Source organism: Heterodontus francisci, chromosome 5, assembly GCF_036365525.1.
Source record: "Heterodontus francisci isolate sHetFra1 chromosome 5, sHetFra1.hap1, whole genome shotgun sequence".
Classification (NCBI taxonomy): Eukaryota; Metazoa; Chordata; class Chondrichthyes; order Heterodontiformes; family Heterodontidae; genus Heterodontus; species Heterodontus francisci.
The window spans coordinates 74,334,504-74,356,248 of NC_090375.1; the positions used below are offsets into that span (position 1 = coordinate 74,334,504).

The 21,745-nt window shown below is 45.0% G+C and overlaps 1 protein-coding gene across 2 annotated transcripts in view; it reads left to right on the forward strand.

Moving 5' to 3' along the window:
• Positions 1-21,745, forward strand: part of LOC137369913 (matrix metalloproteinase-16-like) — a 306,491-nt gene that overhangs the window by 267,008 nt on the left and 17,738 nt on the right. For both annotated transcript variants that reach the window (XM_068031639.1, XM_068031640.1), the window contains one exon: positions 11,806-11,956. In XM_068031639.1, the coding sequence (XP_067887740.1) occupies positions 11,806-11,956 (151 nt within the window). The remainder of the gene's footprint in view (positions 1-11,805; positions 11,957-21,745) is intronic.

A 21,745-nucleotide genomic window follows, 5' to 3' on the forward strand; every position in this document is an offset into this window, starting at 1 on the left:
GTCCTAGCCCTGAATTCTCACCTTTCTCTAGTTTCTTTCTTATTTCCCCTCCTGCTCTCTGCAAGCACATCTTGTCCACGAGACCCACTTCCTACTCTCTTGACTGTATTCCCACTAAACTACTGACCAACCAACTTCCCTTCCTGGCTGCCATATTAGGTGATATTGATGAGTTCTGCCTCCTCAGGTTCTGTCCTCCGTGCCTTCAAATCTGCTGTCATAATCCCTCTCCTCAAAAAACCACCCCTTTGACCCGTCCTTCTTTGCAAAGTACCAGCACATCTCCAACTTGTTTTCCTCTCCAAAGTCCTTGAAGGTGTTGTTGCCTCCCAAATTCCTGCCAACTTTCCTGGCACTCCATGTTTGAATCCCTCCCAACAGGTTTTCATCCCTCCACAGTACTGAAACGGTTCTTATCAGAGTTACAAATAACATCCTATGTGACTGTGACAAAGGCAAACTATCCCTTCTCGACCTATCAGCATTAGACAAGGTTGATCACACCATCCTCATTCAACACTTCTCCACCATCATCCAGCTGACTTATCAATCTAATCGCAGCCAGAGAATTGCCATCAATGAATTCTCTTCCAATATCTGCACAGTTACCTCTGGTGTTCCCCAAGCTTCTAACCTACATCTACATGCTGCCCCTCAGCAGCATCATCTGAAAACACAATGTCAGTTTCTACATGTATGCTGTCAAAATCCACCTCACCACCACCTCTCCAGATCCCTCCACTGTCCCTAAATTGTCAGACTGTTTATTTGATATTCAGTACTGGATGAGCAGAAATTTCCTGCAATTAAATATTAGGAAGACTGAAACTATGGGTGGAATTTTATGCTGGCATCGGGGTCTCGAGGTTGGGGGGGAAATCGATGCCAAGCTCCCCGTGTCGTCTTTTGTGTGGAAGGCCCACCAAATTTAGTGCCAATCAGGTACTTACCTTGATGGTGGCGGGCCTTCCATAGGATTTAGGACCCCATAGCCGGCAGTCCCGACCTTGCAGAGCTGCCGGCCAATCAGAGGCTGGCATCTGCAGTGCCACCACGGAACCAGTGGCTGCTGCTGTAGCTCAAGTGACCAGATACCAAGGAGCGGCGCTGGAACCAGGCTTAAGGTAGGTCAGGGTGGGAGGGGTCTCATGGGGTGGTGGTCGCAGGGAAGGGGTGGGGGCAGATTGGCAGCAAGGCCAGGGGGGTGGCCCTCAGCGGGTACTCCCCTTCCCAGTGCCGGGTTCCTCGATCAGACACTAACTGCCTTTGAACAAAAGACACCAGCCCCCCCCCCCCCCCCGCCCCAAAAGCAGGAAGCAACCTGCACAATTTTTCATGCTGTGCTTCCCGTGTGGTGACAGGGCTGCCCACCGCGTGGGGTAACTGAGCCTGTGGTGGGAAGACACTCTTAATTAGGGATTAATTACCGAGTTAAGGCCTGCAATTGACAGTAGTGCAAGAAGACCGTTCTCAGGCCTTCCCACCCCAGACTAAAGTTCGGCGGAGGCAGAATGCTGGCAGAGTTGCCCCTCTCCCCACCGTCCCACCTAATTTTATGCTCATCCTGTCTCCAAACCCACCGCTTCGGTTCCTGCCACAAATTCCGCTCCTTCGCCACCAATTCCATCCCTCTTCCTGACAACTGGCGGAACCTCAGTATATTATTTGACCCTGGAATGAGCTTTCAACCACATATCCAGACTTGATTATTCTAAAGAACTCCTGGCCAGCCTCCCTTTGTAAATGTGAGGTCATCCAAAACTCTGCTGCTGTGTCCTAAATCACACCAAATGCCTTTCAGCCATCACATCTGTGTTTACTGGCTCCCGGTTTTAAAATTCTCAACCTTGTTTTCAAATCCTTCCATGGCCTGGCCCCTCTCTACCTCTGTAACCTCCTCCAGCCATACAACCTTCCAAAATATTTGCATTCATCTGATCCGGCCTCTTGAGCATCCCTGATTTTAATCGCTCCACCATTGGTGGCTCTGCCTTCAGCTGCCTCGGTCTGCAGCTCAGAATTCCCTCTCCGCCTGTTTACCTCGCTTTCCTCCTTTAAGACATTCCTTAAAACCCATGCCTTTGATCAAGTTTTTGGTCATCTGACCTAATGGCCGATATTTTATGTCAGGGTGGAGGCCCCGCCTACTGGCCAGAAAGTTGGGGGCAAGCCCGCCACTGCCGAACCTGGAAGCCACATCATGATTTTACGTGGCCCAGGCCCTTAATTGGCCTCGGGCAGGACCTCTGCCCCTCTAAGCCATGATTTCCCACCTCCAAGAGCTGGTGATCAATCAGCGGGCTGGCAGCTCTTCAGTCCCAGCAGTGCTGCTAGAATTGGTGGCCACTGCTGGGACTGCACCCAATGAGAGGAGCAGCAATTGAGGAAGCCCTGAAATTAAGGTTATTGTGTGAGTCTCGCCAGAAACAATCGGCTGGGCCCCAGCAAAGCGGGGGTGGGGTGGGGGGGGAGTTCGGTTGGGGGATGGGGAGGGTAGTGCGATGCTTCAACAGAGGCAGCTTGTGCCATGGTGAGAGCCCTCCATGGGGCACAGGATGTCCCATCAGGCTCCCCCCTCTCAGCCCACAAGGAGGCCGTCAGGTTTAACTGGGCAGTCTCCGCAGCTGACGGTGCCCTCCACTGTTGGTAATATCCCAGCGTCCGCAGGTGGAGGCCCTTAAGTGGCAATTAATTGGCCACTCCTAAAAAACCCTCCTAAAAACCTGGGTTGTTAAATTTGTACGAAAACTGACATCAGTGCTTCTTGAAATATTTATTTATAAGACTTTTGTTAATTAAAAAAAACAATGAAGAATAACACCTCAAAGCAGGGTAGTACAGAATGTTTCATCCCTTATTATTGTTACGGATGTTAGAGCATTGTAATCTGTGCCAGCATTGTATTTATGTCCCGGAGTCCGTCAATAGTTAACGAAGGCTGGGGCTCCCAGCATTTCATTTCGCACTAATAGCCTTGCTGAACATCTGCAAAGTTACTCATGGCAACATGCCTCCAAGTAATTAATATTCATCAATATAAAATAAAGGAACTCATATATTTTCCACAAATAAGCTAAGAAATATGTATATTTTGAAACATCATTATAAATTACTTTTGCCACAAAAAATTGCAAGAAACAGCACTGAAAAGAGCCCGCAGTCAGCAATTATTTTGTTCTATCAGGAAGTTGCATTTACATAGATTGACTGCTTATACTTTACATGTTCAAATCTGCTGTTGAAAGGGTTTACCCTTTTTAGGCAGCTTCCTTTCCATTACAAGGCTTCTTCAATGAGACTGGAAGTTGTTTGCTACACCCATCAATCATTCAACTTAATGGCCACTAGGCTGCAGATAGGTCTGCAGCTCCTAACAGACTATTTGCCATAATGTTCATACTTCAATAAAGAGGCTCCAAAATACAGCCTGTTACTAAGTTGTAGACTAATTTATTATGAATTTTTTGTCTGTTACGTAAAATAGAAAATTGCTTTAAGCTATTAATCAACTACTGGAAAGACGCTCTGGACTGTAAGAGTGGGAGAGAATTGAAACATATTGCAGCTCTTACTCCTCTAATAGGAAACCAGTGCTCTCCCAGTATAACAAGTCTGCTGGATGAGCATGAAAAGATCAGGTAGAATGACAGGAAATTCCTTGCGGAACTGCTAACCACAAGCAATCAGACATTCAACTCCTGCTGATGCCAATAAAAGTGAAGAGCTCAGCAACTCGGAAACCCCTTTGCAGCCAAGTCTGCTGCAGTCTACCAATGTCTTTCATGAGTTACAGTGAAGCTGTGAGCCAGTGGGGGAGTTGTTCCAATGATGAGCGACTTTGAGTACTGGTTGGTCTATAAACAGCTCCCCAAACTGAAAGGAATATGAGTATAGGAAGGGTTTCAACTAAAATGCTTCAGGCAATGAAGCAACCTTTTTAAAAAAAATTGTACTATTGCAAAGCTTCATTAAGCTACAGAATCAGAGTTTACTAGTTCTTCACATTATATATATATATAGATAAAATTATAATCCATGAGTTCAGTTTTGTTGTAGGTTTCTTCAATTCTACAGCATTTTCAGATTGCTATGACAGGAATTTGTTTCCAGCTCAGTAATACATCCTGCTCCCTTCCCCCCACCAATTGATCCTTGTCTCAGTATTTATACCTGCAGGACTGACTTGTTGGTTCAGCATAATTTAAAAGATTGTTTCTTGTACCGCTGCCTTGCCAGCAGAATGAGGTAGTGATAAATATGAGAAATCTTTCAGAATATTTGAGGGCCTCTTGTAACTCTCAAAGAATGGTTATAGCACAGAAGGAGGCCATTTGTCCCGTTTGTTTGTGCCAGCTCTCTGCAAGAGCATCTCACCTAGTCCTAGTTCCCTGTAGCGCTGCAATTTATTTCTTTTCATATAATTATCCAATTCTGTTTTGAAGGCCTCTATCACACTCTCAGCTAGTGCATTGCAGATTGTAACCACTCACTGCCTAAAAAATGTTTCTTCATGTCGGCAATCACCTCAAATCGGTGTCCTTTGATTCTGGATCCTTCTGCCAATGGGAACCGTTTCTCCCTATCTGCTCTGTCCAGACCCCTCAACATTTTGAACACCTCTAGCAAATCTCCTCTCAGCTTTCTCTGCTCTAAGGAGAATAGCCCCAGATTCTCCAATTTATCCACGTAACTGAAGTTCCTCATCCCTGGAACAAGTCCCATGAATCATTTCTGCACCTCCTCTCATGCCTTCACATCCTTCCTAAAGTGTAGTGCCTAGAGCTAGACACAATACTCCAGTTGAGGCCAAAGCAGTATTTTGTACAGGTTTATCATAGCTTCCTTGTTTTTGTACTCTATGCCCCTATTTATAAAGCCCAGGATCCCGTATGCTTTATTAATTATTTTCTCAACCTGCCCTGCCGCCTTCAATGATCTCTGCACATTTACTCCCAGGTCTCTCTGCTCCTGCACCCCCTTTAGAATTGTACCTTTTAGTTTATATTGCCTCTGTGCCTTCTTCCTACTAAAATCAATCATCTCACACTTCTCTGCATTAAATTTCGTCTGCCACTTGTCCACCCATTCCACTAGCCTGTCTCTGTCCTCTTGAAGTTTATCACTATCCTCCTCACAGTTCACAATACTTCCAAGTAAAGACTTGGTTTGGTCATTTCTGGCAGCTAAAATACTTTCCCCTCAAAAACTCCACATTGTTTTCCTTTCTTACAATCAGAAGCCTAATAAGCCTTGACCAACATGCCAAATAATCTGACTAGTGATCTTTGCCAAATTTCGGGAGATGGGCCCGTGTCTGATGATATAATTTGCTAGGTTTCTGACATGTATTGATGAAGATAGAAATGATATTTTTTAGGTTCTAATGATAACATAAATCTACCAGCATTTGTGAGAACGAGCAGCTTTATGTGACTTCACAACCTTGTATAACTGAATACACCTTCTTGATAAGCTCAATTAAATTGTGATGCTCGCTAGCAGTGAGGACTGGAAACAGCAATTCTCCACACAGCAGGATCTCTTACTGATCTGGTTTCTGCCATCATAGGGAGTCTATCAGGCTGTGAGCATAGACAGCATGGTTCCAATGGGAAAGTACAGCAAATTAGTTGGTGAGTCACTTTGGACTACACTCACACATCCCTTCGCTGCAGCTCAAGAGTTGTATGTGCAAGTTGAGGTCACAAAGTGGTTGTAATTTCCTATGAGTCAGCTGAAAACTTTGCTCAGCACAATTTGTCCAGCCAGTGCATGGAGAAAACTTCCACTGTTCCCTCATTTAAATGATGTTGCATCATCTGTACGTTGCATCATCCATGCAGGGTTATGGGGAGAAAGCAGGGGAATAAAACTGAGGGAGTTGCTCTTTCAGAGAGCTGGTGCGGACACAATGGCTGAATGGTCTCCTTCTGCACTGTATTGATTCTGTGATCTACTGATAGTGCAGAGGTCCAGATGCCTTCAGCAGAAAACGGGTTGGTGCAGTCTCTTAATGTGGTACTTGTACGTCCTGTTAGTGACAGTGTTTGAAACTGTCATTTTCTGCTTTATTTTGTGTGGAGATCAGGAAGAAGACTGGTTGGATCAGTAAAGTTCAAACCAAATGGCAGCAAATAAACATCCAATCAATGGTGCAATGTCAAGGAACAAAAGCAGATAAAGATCAGTTTTAATCTCATTAAAGGGTTAGTTGGAATAGTATTAAAGCTACTTCCGGTTGCTATACTTCCAGTTTGAAAGACACACCATATTGGCCTCGGAATTCCCATTGTAGTAAATGAGGCTTATGCCAGGAGGCTGTTCAAAGCACCTATGGATCCATCTCATGCCCATCAGACAACACAGGCTGCACAGAAGTGTAATTTTAGCCCCAAAATCTGCGACACAGATGAAGAAGGCACTTTTACCCATTTTATCTCATTCTTCCAATATACCAACCCAGTGGCCTGAGTACAATCTTTTAATCCTGGAGCCCGGCATACAAGTCATCTGGCTATCAAGTCTGCATATCAAATCCATTGATGTCCAGTTGAACATTACTATCACCAGTACACATTTATCAGCATAAACACCCTGGCGGCCTGTGCCTGCAAACATCACACCACCACACATGCCGCAAATATGCAGTCTCCACAGAAAACCACCATTACATCATCAAAAACATGCTGATCCAGACTGATTTGACCAACCTGTCTCAAATCTAAAGGGCCACTTTGGACCATTGCAGAAACCCTTCAGCAATCTCCTCTCAGCTTTAATGACAGATGGCAGAATGCTTGGAAGCATTGCAACATACCAAATGGATTCCTTACTGAGAACCCCAGGGTACAACTGAGAGGATCAAACCTTCCCCGCAAACAGTGGATAACCACCAAAAGCTTCAGAACTTGGTCATGGTAGATGCTGCCACTTTCTCCATAAATGGAAGACTAAAGCATCTCCATCATGTGATTGTGGAGCTCTAAATCAGACCCAGGAGTACCTCATTGAGCACTGCCCTCCGAGAAAATTTACAGACAGCTTACAAAATATCCACGCTATGACTCCACAGCTTTAGCCTGGATGTCTGACTTAGATATTAAGATTTGATTTGTTTTTGCTATGATCATACAAAAGAAGATCTGCCTGCCCTCCCTACCTCATAGAGAAAAAAATATGGGCGTAGTCTTACCACCTTGGTTCCTGCCACAATGGCAGGACCATTTTCGAGTTTGAAAACTGAATCTCTGCTCAGCGCACCCGGCAGTTGCTCTTTACGAGAGTAAACCAATTGACATCCTGCCTGCAGGCTCCCTGACAAATTTGGGTGGGAGGACAGGATGACGCACCCATTCTGTCAAAGAACGAATTTTTAATTTAAGGTATGTTTCAGTAAAGCGTACCAGCATTTGGACTTTTCAGCATGCAGCAACCACAGGAATGGAGAGGAGATCTGGGAAGGCTGCCACCGCACCGCCCTCCCCCCACCGCCCTCCCCCCACCGCCCCCATCCCCTACCCCTCCCGGATCTCTCACTCTTACCTGGAGGCCTTGCTGCAGGAACTGATGGGCTGCAATGAGGAAATCTTTCCCAAGCACGTGAGGAAAGGACAGCCTCTCCAACCAAGCAGGCATGGATGGAAGTAGCCAAGGAAGTCAGCAGCAGGCGTGCGTGCCTTCCAACTTGGAGACAGTGCACCGAGAGGGTCCAGGACCGCAGGAGGCCATGACAGGTGAGTGGCATAACACCTTCAGGTGCCAAGGCCCAGACTGTGACTTTCCCAGCATTTTCCTGCGCAGCACTCCTTAGGTCAACACAACTTGCAGCTCCACTCATTCCTCTCCCCGCAGGCACCTCACATTCTCATCTGAACAGCCAACACTCACACTCACCCTCATCCTATTGCCCTCATGCACTTATGCCTCACAGTCACCCTCCACAAATGTCCTTTCCTCCTCTGCACGCAAGCCATTGTGAGCACTCACATCTCTCTGCTTCCTCTCCTTGTAAGAGAAGAGAGCATGCAACTTGGCAAGAGGCAGAAAGCCAGTGGGGCTAGAGGGGTGGTGCTGGATTTCCAGCACCTTATTGACCACTGAAAACGGATTCCCACCTGCTCTACTGGGAAGGAGGTCTTGTTTTAGGAGGCTGCAGATGTCAGCAATGACCTGCCATGAGGGCCTGAGCCTCCTGAGGCAATGATGCTCAGACATGTCGAGAGAGCTGATCCTCTGCCTGTAGCCTCCTTCCTGGATCTCAGTGTCCATCCCTCTTCCCTGTGGAGGGGCATACAGCTGGGGAGAAGGCAGCTGGTGCTGTTGGTGGTGTTTTTGCTGCTGTGCTGGATCAGTTGGTCTTGGTGTGGCCTCTGCTTATTACCCTCAGCAGAGGTGGAAGGTGGAGCTGCATAAGCTGCTCCCATGCTATGCTGAAGGCTGGCAGCAGGGAGGTGCAGCTGGAGGTAAGTGAAGTGCTCGACAGATGAAATGCCTCCCAAAAAGTTGTCACCTGTCAAGTAGTGATAACATTCTCTGAGAGAAGAAGTGCTTTGAACAGCAGTCTTTCAATGGCCATGGCTGGAGTTCTTCAGTGTAGCTGATCAAAGCCTTCCCAGCTTGTAGTTTCACTGAAGAATCTCTTACTGTTGTGCACTCACCTCAGTGACTCTGGCGAGTTGCTGACAGATCAGGAAATGGATTCCATGGGCTGAATTTTGTTCCCAGCCCGATGTTGGGTTCTGTGGCAGGGGGTGGTGGGTGCGCTGAAGAAACAGCAGTGGCTGCCACAGAACCTGACGCTGAGATTTCCAGTCCCAATCTTCCCGGTAGCTGGGAAGCTCCATGGCAGCCCTTCTGTCACTCTGCAACGGGACCCTGCTTTCCATATGTTAATTAGATCTTAGCATTAATTTAAATGTAACCCGCAGCAATCTCACCTTCAGTTCCCGATCCTCAGCGCGACATACGGCACTCATGTGCCTTCACTTTTCCATCCAGGGAAAGCTGGCGCCACTGAGGTGGGGAAGGGGGTCAACTCTACACTATATAGGGAAGAGGGGAAAGGGATCAACTCTGCAGTATTTGTATATAGAAGGGGGGAAGGGGTAAACTCTGCACTATTTGTATAGGGAAGTTGCGGGGGAGGGTCTACTCTACATTTTGTTGAACTGTCTGTAGGAGTGCCAACCTTTTAAAAATGGCGGCAGCACCTGCTGCCGCATCAGGTGATGTCGTGAACAGCATCGCCAATGCCGCTGCTGTCATGTGATTGGGGGGAGGGCAACTACCGTGAATATGCTAAGTGGACGCCCACTGCAAAATTGCGACGGCGCGGGTCCCATGTGGGGCGACCGCCATTTTCTGCAGCCGCCACAGGCAGCACAGTGGCGCAGTGGTTAGCACCGCAGCCTCACAGCTCCAGTGACCCGGGTTCAATTCTGGGTACTGCCTGTGTGGAGTTTGCAAGTTCTCCCTGTGTCTGCGTGGGTTTCCTCCGGGTGCTCCGGTTTCCTCCCACATGCCAAAGACTTGCAGGTTGATAGGTAAATTGGCCATGATAAATTGCCCCTAGTATAGGTAGGTGGTAGGGAAATATAGGGACAGGTGGGGATGTGGTAGGAATATGGAATTAGTGTAGGATTAGTATAAATGGGTGGTTGATGGTCGACACCGACTCGGTGGGCCGAAGGGCCTGTTTCAGTGCTGTATCTCTAAAACTAAAACTAAGCCACCACTCCTGGAGGCGGAACAACAAAATCCAGCCCCGTGTCTGAAAAATCCAGGATTCTGGGCTAAAACACCTCGTAATTGCTTCTTAATAACCTCAACAAGCTCTTCATTATTTACCCAACAAATCCAAGGGGGTTCCCGCTCTCTTTCAATCCGTCCCGGGGAAAGCCAGAAAAGGACAGGATCATGTCAGGACCCCAACTTAACATCAGTTTCTGGGACTTTCCCACCCCACTTGCCTCCTAACCTGGGCCTGGGAAAATTCTGCCCTATGTTTCGGTGAAGTTATCCACTTTAGCTATAGTGAAAAAATTATTTCTGTGCGTCAAGGTAGTTTACAGCCCATCTCACTGAAAGATTTGGTTCATGGATTGATAACCATTTTTGATAGCTTTGTTGATATCCATAAAATTTGTTGCAATGAGACGCCCCTAGTATAGGTATGTGGTAGGGAAATATAGGGATTAGTGTAGGATTAGTATAAATGGGTGGTTGATGGTCGGCACAGACTCGGTGGGCCTAAGGGCCTGTTTCAGTGCTGTATCTCTAAACTAAACTAAACTAAACTAAACTTTGGTTCCTTATGGTTTGCCATACCTTATTACAGGTGATGTTCTATTGTAATTTTAAAAATTTGAGCCTTGCTATAGAAAACCTGAGGCAAACTACACAATGTCCATACCAACAAATGGTAACATATCCATATCACCCCAACACATACTGAGACCTTTTCAGATATTAATACATTGTATGGGGCCATCTGAATCACAATCCCATTGTAGTTACTGTAAAAACAGTAGAAGCTAAAGGATCCAAGCTCCAGTTCTTCCCCAATTATTATGTGTGAGGAAAAACCTTGGGCAAGATATTGCCTCATTGCACAACTCATAAAATCACAGAATGGTTACAGTACAGAAGAAAGTCATTCAGCCTATCATATCCTTGTCAGTTGTATACATGAGCAACTCATCTAGTTCCACTCTCCACAGGCCTGCAAATCTTTTCTTGTTCGATAATTATTCAGTTTGCTTTTGAAGGCCTTGATTGAATTTGCCTTCACCAGACTCTCAAGCAGTGCATTCCAGATCCTAGCCACACACTGCATAAAAAAGTTTTTCCTTATAACACTGTTACTTCTTTTGCCAATCACCTTATATCAGTCTCCGGTGTTTCTGGATCCTTCGGCTTTTGGGACCAGTTTCTCCATATCTACTCTGTCCAGACGCCTCATGATTATGAACACCCAGCTCCTCCAACCTACCCACATAACTGAAGTTCCTCATCCCTGAAACCATTCTTGTGCATCTTTTCTGCATCCTCTCCAATGCCTTAACATCCTTCCGTAAGAATGATGCCCAGAACTGGACACCATACTCCAGTTGAGGCCAAACCAGTGTTTTATACAGGTTTATCATAACTTTCTTGTTTTTGTACTCTATGCCTTTATTTATAAAGCCCAGGATCCCATATGTCTTTATTAACTGCTTTCTCAACCTGCCATGCAACCTTCAGTGATTTGTTTATGTATATCCCCAGGTCCCTCTGCTCCTTCACCCCTTTTAGAATTGTACCCTTTAGTTTATATTGCCTCTCTTTGTTCTTCCTACCAAAGTGAATCATTTCACAATTCTCTGCATTAAATTTCATCTTCCACTTATCATGATGAACAATCTCCTCCTGTCTGATATGCATCAGCTTCACAGCTGATAAAAGACTTAATCTATTTTCTGTATTTTTGTACTTGTCTTTATTCCAGTGTAAGTGTGTTGCTGTACCATACGCACAAGACAAAAATGCAGATACTTGATTATACACAAATGTCTATTAGTCACCCTTGTTTATGGTAATAATAGCTGTTCAGTAAACACTACAACAAAGGAAGTGCAAGTCTATCCTGTACTTTTGAAGCTTCAAATGGATAAGTTATCATAATTTTGAATATGTCTTGCAAACAGCAAAATGAAGGTTCTCTTTTTTAACAAGACGCAGTTATACCTAGGACTCAAGATTTTTTTTTAGCTTAATCATTTACTCAATGTAACTAAATCATGAATGTTACAAATCATTTTCTTGTAGGAAGTAAGTACTGGGTCTTTAAGGAAGCTACGCTGGAGTTAGGATATCCTCAAAATGTGGTGGAACTAGGAAGTGGAGTGCCTTCCCAGGGTATTGACACAGCAGTTTGGTGGGAAGATGTTGGTAAAACCTATTTCTTCAAAGGAGACAGGTTAGTGCCTCTGCCTGTGGAATGTGCATGATATATCAAAGTGATTAATGTGCTTTTAAGTGTTGGTCTGAATGGCTTGTGATACCTGTGAGAATCCTTTAACTGGAAAGCAAAGATGAAAGTCTTCCTTACAGAGAACTTTTTTCACACAACTTCATTACTCACATAAGGATTATACTGTTTGTACAATGATACACAAACAATCTATTGTTCTTTAGGATTAAGTCAATTGAACTCATCATTCAGCACACAGATTGACCTCTGGTAGAAGCTGAATCCCCCTGGCATTGCACTGTGCGTGTGTGCAGTTGCTTTAGGTATTGTGTGTGCTTGCCAAGCTTTCTCCTGTCAAGCTCCTTATGCAATGTTATGAAACATTGGAGAGTTCTCAAGCACATCACAGGTCCAAATCAGTCATTCCCATTGTTGTTTGTCTCAGGCTTTACAACATAAAAAATTGAATCTTCTTGTTGTCAGTGTTAAATATTTCATGTGACACATCACCTACTTATTTTGAGAATGGTTTACATTATAAAGATCATTCTAGAGTAGCCCTGGTATGAATTTACCTCAAGCAATTTTTGTAATCTAACTCTCCCTTGGCAATTGTCAAACGGGCACCAATAGCCACATCTTTGCCTGTAGACTTTATAACTGGCATTGGCATAATGTAAAAATGGTAATTGTGTGCAACCTGAATCTGCCATTGACCTGCGAGATTTTATCTGGGCAAAAGAGGATAGCAGTATGATGATGTGGTATATATGAACTGTTATTCTACCAGATCCTTCTGCAATGAGGTTATTTGAAGCTGAAGTTACAATTGGTGCAATTGTAAAATAAAGGGCAAGATATTACCAGCCCCCAGATGATGGGCTAGGATGTGGCAGGACCTGTAAAATGCCGGGGAAAAGTGAAATTTATTAAACTTAACCTCTAATTCGGTTAATGCCAATGGATATACGACACGCCCATGCTAGCATGCATGCACAATACATACATGCAGATAGGAACAGAAAGAGTGAAAGAAAAAATAAAGTGGAAAAGTTTGAGGCAATCTCTGAAGAGGGTTTTTTGTTACTGTAGTTCGAGCTCACTATAGAGTCCTTGATTGTAGGTCGATCTTGCCTTTCGTTGGGGCCCAGTATTTTTCTTAAACCTTGTTCACTGTAGGAGACTTTTCTCTCTTGGGGTTCATGTATCTTCAGTGTGTTTTGGAGTTCCACGAGAAAGAGATGGGAGCAGACAGACAGACAGACAGGAGGTCTTCTTCAGTCAAGAGGCATTCTGCTTTCTGCAGGTTCTCAGTTCAAATTCTACAGTTCAGAAACCCCCAGACCTAACTGGTCTGACCATGTCTTGGTTTTGTCTATTGCATGTCAGGGAATGGTCCTTTGTCCTTTCCAAGTACTGTCTGTTAATATACAAACGTATTTTTTCCAGCCAAGGTCTGGCAGTCCTTGTAACAGGCCTTCCCTTCTTCCCAGCAACAATTTGAAATTTAATTTCCATGTGGCAAAATTAATAATGCCTCATCCTTGGCAGGTGGGGGCCTGCATGACACCTCCACACCCAGGGGAATGAAATCAGATTTGAGAAAAGCAAATTCCATTAAAAGGGCTGAGAGAAAATATAAGATGCAGTAAACCATGCATTTCTCTCATTCATTCCGATTCATTCATGAATCATAAAACCTATTAAAGCTGCAGGGGTCCGTCTCCTGCCACAGCCCTGTCTCTCTGACCTCCCGCAGTCTGTCTTTCAGTATTGAGGGGTCTACCACTTTCACCCCAACCAGATCATTACCTAAGAGCAGGTCAACCTTGTCCACAAGGAAACTAGGGACAATCCCTACAGTTACCAGTCCTGAAACTAAGCCGCACTCCAGCTGCACCCGGTGTAAAGGTACAGGCATACACTGCCCTCCAATACCATTCACCATGATTCTGGAGTTTACTGCACTCTCTGGGGGAAAGGTCAGGCCTTTTCCCAGTAAAAGGGATCGAGTGGCCCCTGTGTCCCTGAGAATTACTATGGGCTTACTTGCCCCACTTGATGGGTATGGGGTTACTTTCCCTTCAGACACAAACCCTGATAACGTTCAGGAATCCTACTAACTTTTCCTGCACTTGCAGTAGTAAGCTTCCTGGGTCTCACTCATACTGCAGTTAAAGGCACAGCTTGTTCTGCTGTGCTTTCTGTCAGGTTCTTGTCTTCACTGAGCGGGTGTGCCCTGATTAACCCTACTGGTTTCCCATTTAGTTTCCAGTGGTCAGCTGTTAAATGCCCTGCCTTATTACAATGGAAGCACACAGGTCTCCGGGTCTCACTCTTGCTCACAGCACCTTCCTTTTTGGCTGGATGAGGGCCCCCTGTGTCTACTGCTTTCCTTTAGTCAGAAGCTTTTTCCCAGGGTGGAAGAATCAGTTACTAGGGGACATAGGTTTAAGGTGAGAGGGGCAAAGTTTAGAGGGGATGTGCGAGGCAAGTTCTTTACACAGAGGGTGGTGAGTGCCTGGAACTTGCTGCCGGGGAAGGTGGTGGAAGCAGGTACCATAGAGACGTTTAAGAGACATCTTGACAAATACATGAATAGGATGGGAATAGAGGGACACGGACCCCGGAAGTGCAGAAGGTTTTAGTTTAGGCAGGCATCAAGATCGGTGCAGGCTTGGAGGGCCGAATGGCCTGTTCCTGTGCTGTACTGTTCTTTGTTTGTTCTTTGTTCTTTCCCAGGACCTCCTTTTCGTATTTGTCGTTAGGAAAGCTTCTGCCCTGGGAAAACGACTTATAAATTAAAGCAAGCTCATTGGCCAGAACGGCCGCCTGGGGGGCTCTCTGATCCCACTGCTCCTCTACATGGATCTTTATGGAGAGTGGGAGACAGTGTTTAAATTCCTCTAACAGAATTACTTCTCTGAGATTCTCATAGCTGAGCTGTACTTTAAGAGTCCTCAGCCACTGGTCAAAAGCCAGCTGCTTACTTCTTTCAAACTCCAGATAAGTTTGATTAGCTAGCTTCTTGAGGGTTCTAAACATTTGGCAATAGGCTTCAGGTACTCATTCATATGCCCCGAGGATAGCATTTTTGGTCAGTTCATAATTTGATGAACTCTCATCTGGCAACAGGGAATAAACCTCATGGGCTTTTCCAGTTAGCTTGCTTTGTAGTAAAAGAGACCAGGTCTCAGCTGGCTATTTTAGCTGCCTTGCCAGTTTCTTAAAGGACACAAAATTCTTCTACATCGTCCTCATTGAATTTTGGAATTAATTGAAGTAGTGTTAACAATTTTGTACCAGCCCTGAATTATGCTTCTCCATGTTGGCCATGCTTTCACTCTGATTACTCTGTCGCCCCCTAGTTAACTCAAGCCACTTCAGCTCTCTTTCTTCACATTCGTTCCAGAATATTCTTTCTCTCTCCGTCACCTGCCTTTCATTTTCTTCACGTTTCTTCTGGAAGGCTCTTTCTTTCTCCCTCTCCTCTAAATCAAGTTTCCTCTGTTCCAATTGTATCTTTGCTAGCAATAGCCTGTCAGAGTCTGCTTCTAATCCTGTTATTGCTTTTTCAGATTCAAAGGAAAAATGGTTGGCCACTAGCCTTAGGAGTTCAGACGTCCTAGCCTTGCCACGTACAGTGATCCCACACTGCTCAGCCATTTTCCTCAACTCCTCGATAAACAGTGCTTTTAACTTATACCAAGTTAATTCACCCTGGCTTGGAGAGCTACTAGCTTCAGTCGCAGGCATGTTAGTGTTTAATCACATGCAACCATAGGAAAACCTGTATTGAAAACGTGCTCTTTTTTGTTTGGGAACAATTTGGCTTCCCACTTCCAATTTCTCTCGTTTGTCTGTGGGTCAATTCCGGATGGTAGCCCCCAGATCTCTGTTATGACCAGGTGAGAAAGAGGTCTAGGGTTCCCTTTAAGCCTTCACCTGGTCTTACTGTAACAGGGTTTATTTTTAAACACACTGTGATTTTAGCTCCACTTTGGTGAATCCTTGTTCACCGCCTTCCAATTATAAGGCAAAGAAACCAGCACAACAGGTTTTCACAGGTTTAAAGAAGGGCAGTGAAATTTATTCAACTTAAACTTAAACTCTAATTCGGTTAACACCTACGGATACACGACGTGCCCATCATCGCATGCATACATGATACACACATGCAGATAGGGACAGAAAGTGCAGACAAAAAAATAAAGTGGAAAAGTTTGAGGCAACCTCTGAAGAGGGTTTTTTTGTTACTGTGCTTCCAGATCGCTGTAGAGTCCTTGATTGTAGGTAGATCTTGCTTTTCGTTGGGGTCCAGTATTCTTCTTAAACCTTGTTCGCTGTAGGAGACTTTTCTCTCTTGGGGTTCATGTGTCTTCAGTGGGTTTTGGACAGACAGGAGCATTCTGCTTTCTGCAAGCTCGCAGTTCAAGTTCTACAATACCGAAACCCCCAGGTTGCCAAGCAGGTTAGTCATGTGACGAACTGCACTGACCATGTCTTGGCTCTGTGCATTGCATGTCAGTGAATTGTCCTTTGTCCTTTCCAAGTACTGTCTGTTAATATGCAAGTGTCTTTTTTTCCAGCCAAGGTCTGGCAGTCCTTATAACAGGCCTTCTCTCCTTCCCAGCAACAATTTGAAATTTACTTTCCATGTGGCGAAATTAATAATGCCTCATCCTTGGCAGGTGGGGGCCTGCATGACAGTTGTTAGTTAACCTTTAACTGAGTCTAAGACTTTCTTTAAAATGTCCTACAATGCTACAAATATAAACCCAACAACATGGTTGCAATGGTAAACAGCGGTGAAAGTGACCAGGAGAATTTGAAGATCTTTTTACCTTTGGAAGAAACACCAGGTGAACAACAGAGAAACTTAAAAATAAATACTGTCCTGATACAGTAAGAAGACTACTTACCTGCAGAAGAGGCTGTGGAGAGCTCCACAGCTGTGGTGAGCCAGAGCACAGAAATATAGGCTGCACCACAGAACAGAAGCATGGTAGTCTGCAAGTAGAATGCAGCGATCGGGTGAGTCACAATACCAATGGTCGGGAATCACATTAAAAACCTTTGAAAAGCTTGTGGTACTTTTCTAAAGGCATTGTGCTCAGAAAGTTACAAAAAAATGCTGGGAAAATGCTGGCAAATCCCCGAAAACCACGGGAACTTCTGAGAATTGTGAGAAACCCCCGAAAACCACAGGAACACCTCCATTAAGGCAGCCAAGCCTGAAAAAAAAACAAACTGCATTTCTCAAAGAAAGGGGAAAACCCGAGAAAACCCTATTCAAACAGTGGGGAGCTCTCAAACAGCTTGGAACCTCCATTAAGGCAACCAAGCCAGAAAAAACAGTGAAATTATCAAAAAAAGGGGAAAACCATAGAAAAGCCTATTAAAAGATCAGGGAACTCTAAAAAAAAACAGCTGGGGACCTCCAATAAAGCAACCAAGCCTGAAAAAACAAGCAGATTTTCCTAAAATGGAGCACTCTAAAACGTCTATTAAGAAAGCAATTTATTTTATGCGTTTCATGGGATGTGGGTGTCACTGGGCAGGCCAGCATTATTGCCCATCCCTAATTGCCCATGAGAAGGTGGTGGTGAGCTGCCTTGTTAAACCGTTGCAGTCCATGTGGGGTAGATACACCCACAGTGCTGTTAGGAAGGGAGTTCCAGGATTTTGACCCATTGACAGTGAAAGAATGGCGATATAGTTCCAAGTCAGGATCGTGTGTGGTCTGGAGGGGAACTTGCAGGTGATGGTATTCCCATGCATCTGCCGCCCTTGTCCTTCTAGGTGATAGAGGTCGCAGGTTTGGAAGGTGCTGCCTGAATAGCCTTTGTGCGTTGCTGCAGTGCATCTTGTAGGTGATACACACTGCTGCCAGTGTGCGTCAGTGGTGGAGGAAGTGAATGTTTGTGGACAGGGTGCCAATCAAGCAGGCTGCTTTGACCTGGGTGGTGTTGAGCTTCTTCAGTGTTGTTGGAGCTGCACTCATCCTGGTAAAGGCCTGCTACCCGACCCAAACCCAATGGGACCCGACGACACGTGTCGGGTTCGGGTCAGGTTGGATCGCACTTCTGGGTCCAGCTTTCAGGCTTGGGTCAGGTCGGACCAGATTGGACACGTTCTATCACCACCTCAAGTAAGTGACTTTAATGTTAATTTGATTTTTGGACTTTAAAGGTGGTTTTGCTACAGTTATTTTAAGCTTGTGCAGGTAAGGAACAAAGTGAAAAATGGAAGGTAGGTTAACTGATGGTCGGGTCGGGTCGGGCGCGGGACAAAATGGAGGGACTCGGGCCGTGTTGGGCTCGGGGTCGGATGGGGTTCTGTCGGGCTTGGGTTGAGTCTCATTTGCAGACCAGAGCAGGCCTTTACATCCAGGCAGGTGGAGAGTATTCCATCACACTTCTGATTTACGCCTTGTAGATGGTGGTCAGGCTCTGGGGTGAGTTCTTCGCCACAGGATTCCTAGCTTCTGACCTGCTCTTGCAGCCATGGTATTTATATGGCTACTCCAGTTCAGTTTCTGGTCAATGGTAAGCACCAGGATGTTGATAGTGGGGGATTAAGTGTTCGTAATGCCATTGAATGTCATGGGGAGATGGTTAGATTTGCTCTTGTTGGAGATGGTCATTGCCTGGCACTTGTGTGGCGTGAATGTTACTTGCCACTTATAAGCCCAACCCTGGATATTGTCCATGTCTTGCTGCATTTCTGCATGGACTGCTTCAGTATCTGAGGAGTTGCGAATGATGTTGAACATTGTGCAATCATCAGCCAACATCCCCACTTATGATGGGGTGGGGAAGGTCATTGATGAAGCATCTGAAGATGGTTGGGCCTAGGAACTACCCTGAGGAACTCCTGCAGTGATGTCCTGGAGCTGAGATGATTAACCTCCAACAACCACAACCATCTTCCTTTGTGCTAGGTATGACTCCAACCAGCGGGGAGTTTTCCCACTGATTCCAATTGACTCCAATTTTGCTTGGCCTCGTTGATGCTATATTCAGTCAAATGCTGCCTTGATGTCAAGGGCAGTCACCCTCACCTCACCTCTGGAGTTCAGCTCTTTTGTCCATGTTTGAACCAAGGCTATATTGAGGTCTGGAGCTGAGTGGCCCTGGATATGGGTCTAAAATTGGGAATGCCTGAGAGTTTCCAGAATCAAGCGCGAGCCAATCAGATTCACAATTAGATATCCTGGAGAAAAAGGTTCCTAAGGTTTTGAATTGCTTCACAACTCCATACAAAAATGTTCAGTAGGTGCGATTGCTGACAACATAATAGTCCGACAAGGAATCAGCGAGGCCACCGACAAATTCAAAGAGGTACTCCAAGCCTTTGATGAATACTTTCATCTCCATGCCAATAAAATCCTGGAAAGAGCCAAATTTAACAAGCCAGCGCAGATGATTAGCGAAACTGTAGACTCCTATATTAATGATTTATATAAATTGGCAGAAGATTGTGAACACGGTAAATTAAAGGCAGAACTCATCAGAAACAGGTTAGTCAACGGAATAGCAGATGAATCCTTGTCAGACCTGTTGCAATCCAAGGAAGACTTTACACTGGAAAAGGCCATTCAAATTGTAAGACAGGCTGAAGTATTCAAACAGAATAGGTACATCTTACGCATTGAAGACAAGCCGTGGATGAGAAGGAGCCCAATGCCCTTCCAACTGGTTAAGCCAAAGCCAGTGAAATACTTTGAGGAATAGAAAAAACATACAGGTGAGAAGGCGCATGACATTGGAAAACATTGCCAACGTTATAGAGCCAAGAAGACCCACAGACGAGAGCAGTGCCCAGCAAGTAAAGCTGAGTGTTTTAAGTATGGAAATACTGGACACTATAGGAAGAGGTGCCACAGTAAAATTTCTTTGCTTAAAGGTACAAAGCGTCACACAAACAGCAGTGAATCAAGTGCAGCAATACACACAAGACAAAGAACCTGGAGAGTTCTTGGGAGAAATCAGCAATCCAGACCAAGATTTCTGGACAGCAGACATCTACATGAATGTACACCTCACAAATTTTAACCTTGACACATGGTAATGACTGACCAATTGTGTGAAAAGACATTACCTGCAACCGACAGACAGTTGCATGGTCCAGGCAGGACAGAACTGTGAGTAAAAGTTAAACTCCAAGCAACTCTTCAGCATAAAGGAAGACAACTGGACCTTATAGGTCATACACAATCAAGAGTTTTCTTTACTGAGCAGGAATGCATGCTTACAACTGCAGTTGATTGAAAAGGTAGCTGAAGCCAAGCAAACAAAGGTAAACAATTCCTTCCAATCGTCAGCTGATGCATTAGAGGGCAATCATAGATCATCCATCATGAGAACAGTGCGAACTGCTGTTGACTGTCCAATTTCAAACTAGACCTTGGCAAAGGCTAGGCATGGATTTATTCATGTTTGGTGGGAAGTCATATATCATCATTACCAACTACTTTTCCAGGTGGTTGGAAGTCCGACAATTACATTCTATGACCACCGAAGTAGTTATCGAAATCCTTACGGACATCTTCGCGACACACGGGATTCTGGATGAAATATTATCAGACAACGGATCATAGTTCGCGACTAAATGTTTACTCAGTTTGCCATGAAGATGGGCTTTCAGCATCTTACAAGCTCACCGCGGTATCCACAGTCCAATGGCGAGGAAGAACGAGGCATGAGAACCATAAAATCTTGACCCAAGAAAAATGAAGATCCTCCTATCTCACTCCTAGTTTATCGTTCAATGCCACTGCTGTGCAGATTATCACCAGCAGAATTACCAATGGGAAGGAAGTTAAGAACACAGCTTTCAGTATTGCCTCAACAATTAATGCCTAGATTGAAGACTCAAGACTACGAGAAAATTCAAGAAAGAGAAAACTCCTACAGAATGAAACAAACCCGGAAATACAATAGGAGATTTTAGATTAGATTATGATTAGATTAGATTAGAGATACAGCACTGAAACAGGCCCTTCGGCCCACCGAGTCTGTGCTGACCATCAACCACCCATTTATACTAATCCTACACTAATCCCATATTCCTACCAAACATCGCCACCTGTCCCTATATTTCCATACCACCTACCTATACTAGTGACAATTTATAATGGCCAATTTACCTATCAACCTGCAAGTCTTTTGGCTTGTGGGAGGAAACCGGAGCACCCGGAGAAAACCCACGCAGACACAGGGAGAACTTGCAAACTTCACACAGGCAGTACCCAGAATCGAACCCGGGTCCCTGGAGCTGTGAGGCTGCAGTGCTAACCACTTTGAACAAGCTTACGCAAATTAAGCAGTGATCAAGAAGTTTGGATACGTGCCTTGGAACAAGAAGATACAGTGATCCATTAACCCGAGGACTATGAGCGATTGTATGTTGTACGACCGAAGGAAGGGAACATACAATGGAATCGGAGGAATATCATTCCTATTCCGCAAAAACAAGAGCCAGTAATCCATCTGCAAGATCCAAATGAAAATGCACAAACTCAAACCAAACGAAATACTGCAACCTGTAGAAATGAAAAATCTAGTCAGCAACCCAGACTTCCTATGAAGACTACTGATTGTCCCAGACAGATTACAACTAGATTGGGGAGACTTGTCAAACCTCCGATGAGACTGAATCTGTAAAGTCAGAGACTTGGGGAGAGAGAGAGTAGGAGAGAAGTCATAAATGTACAAGGAATCGTTTACCTTTGTTTGCTTGACTTCGGCTACCTTTTCAATCAACTGCAGTTGAAAACATGCATTCCTACTC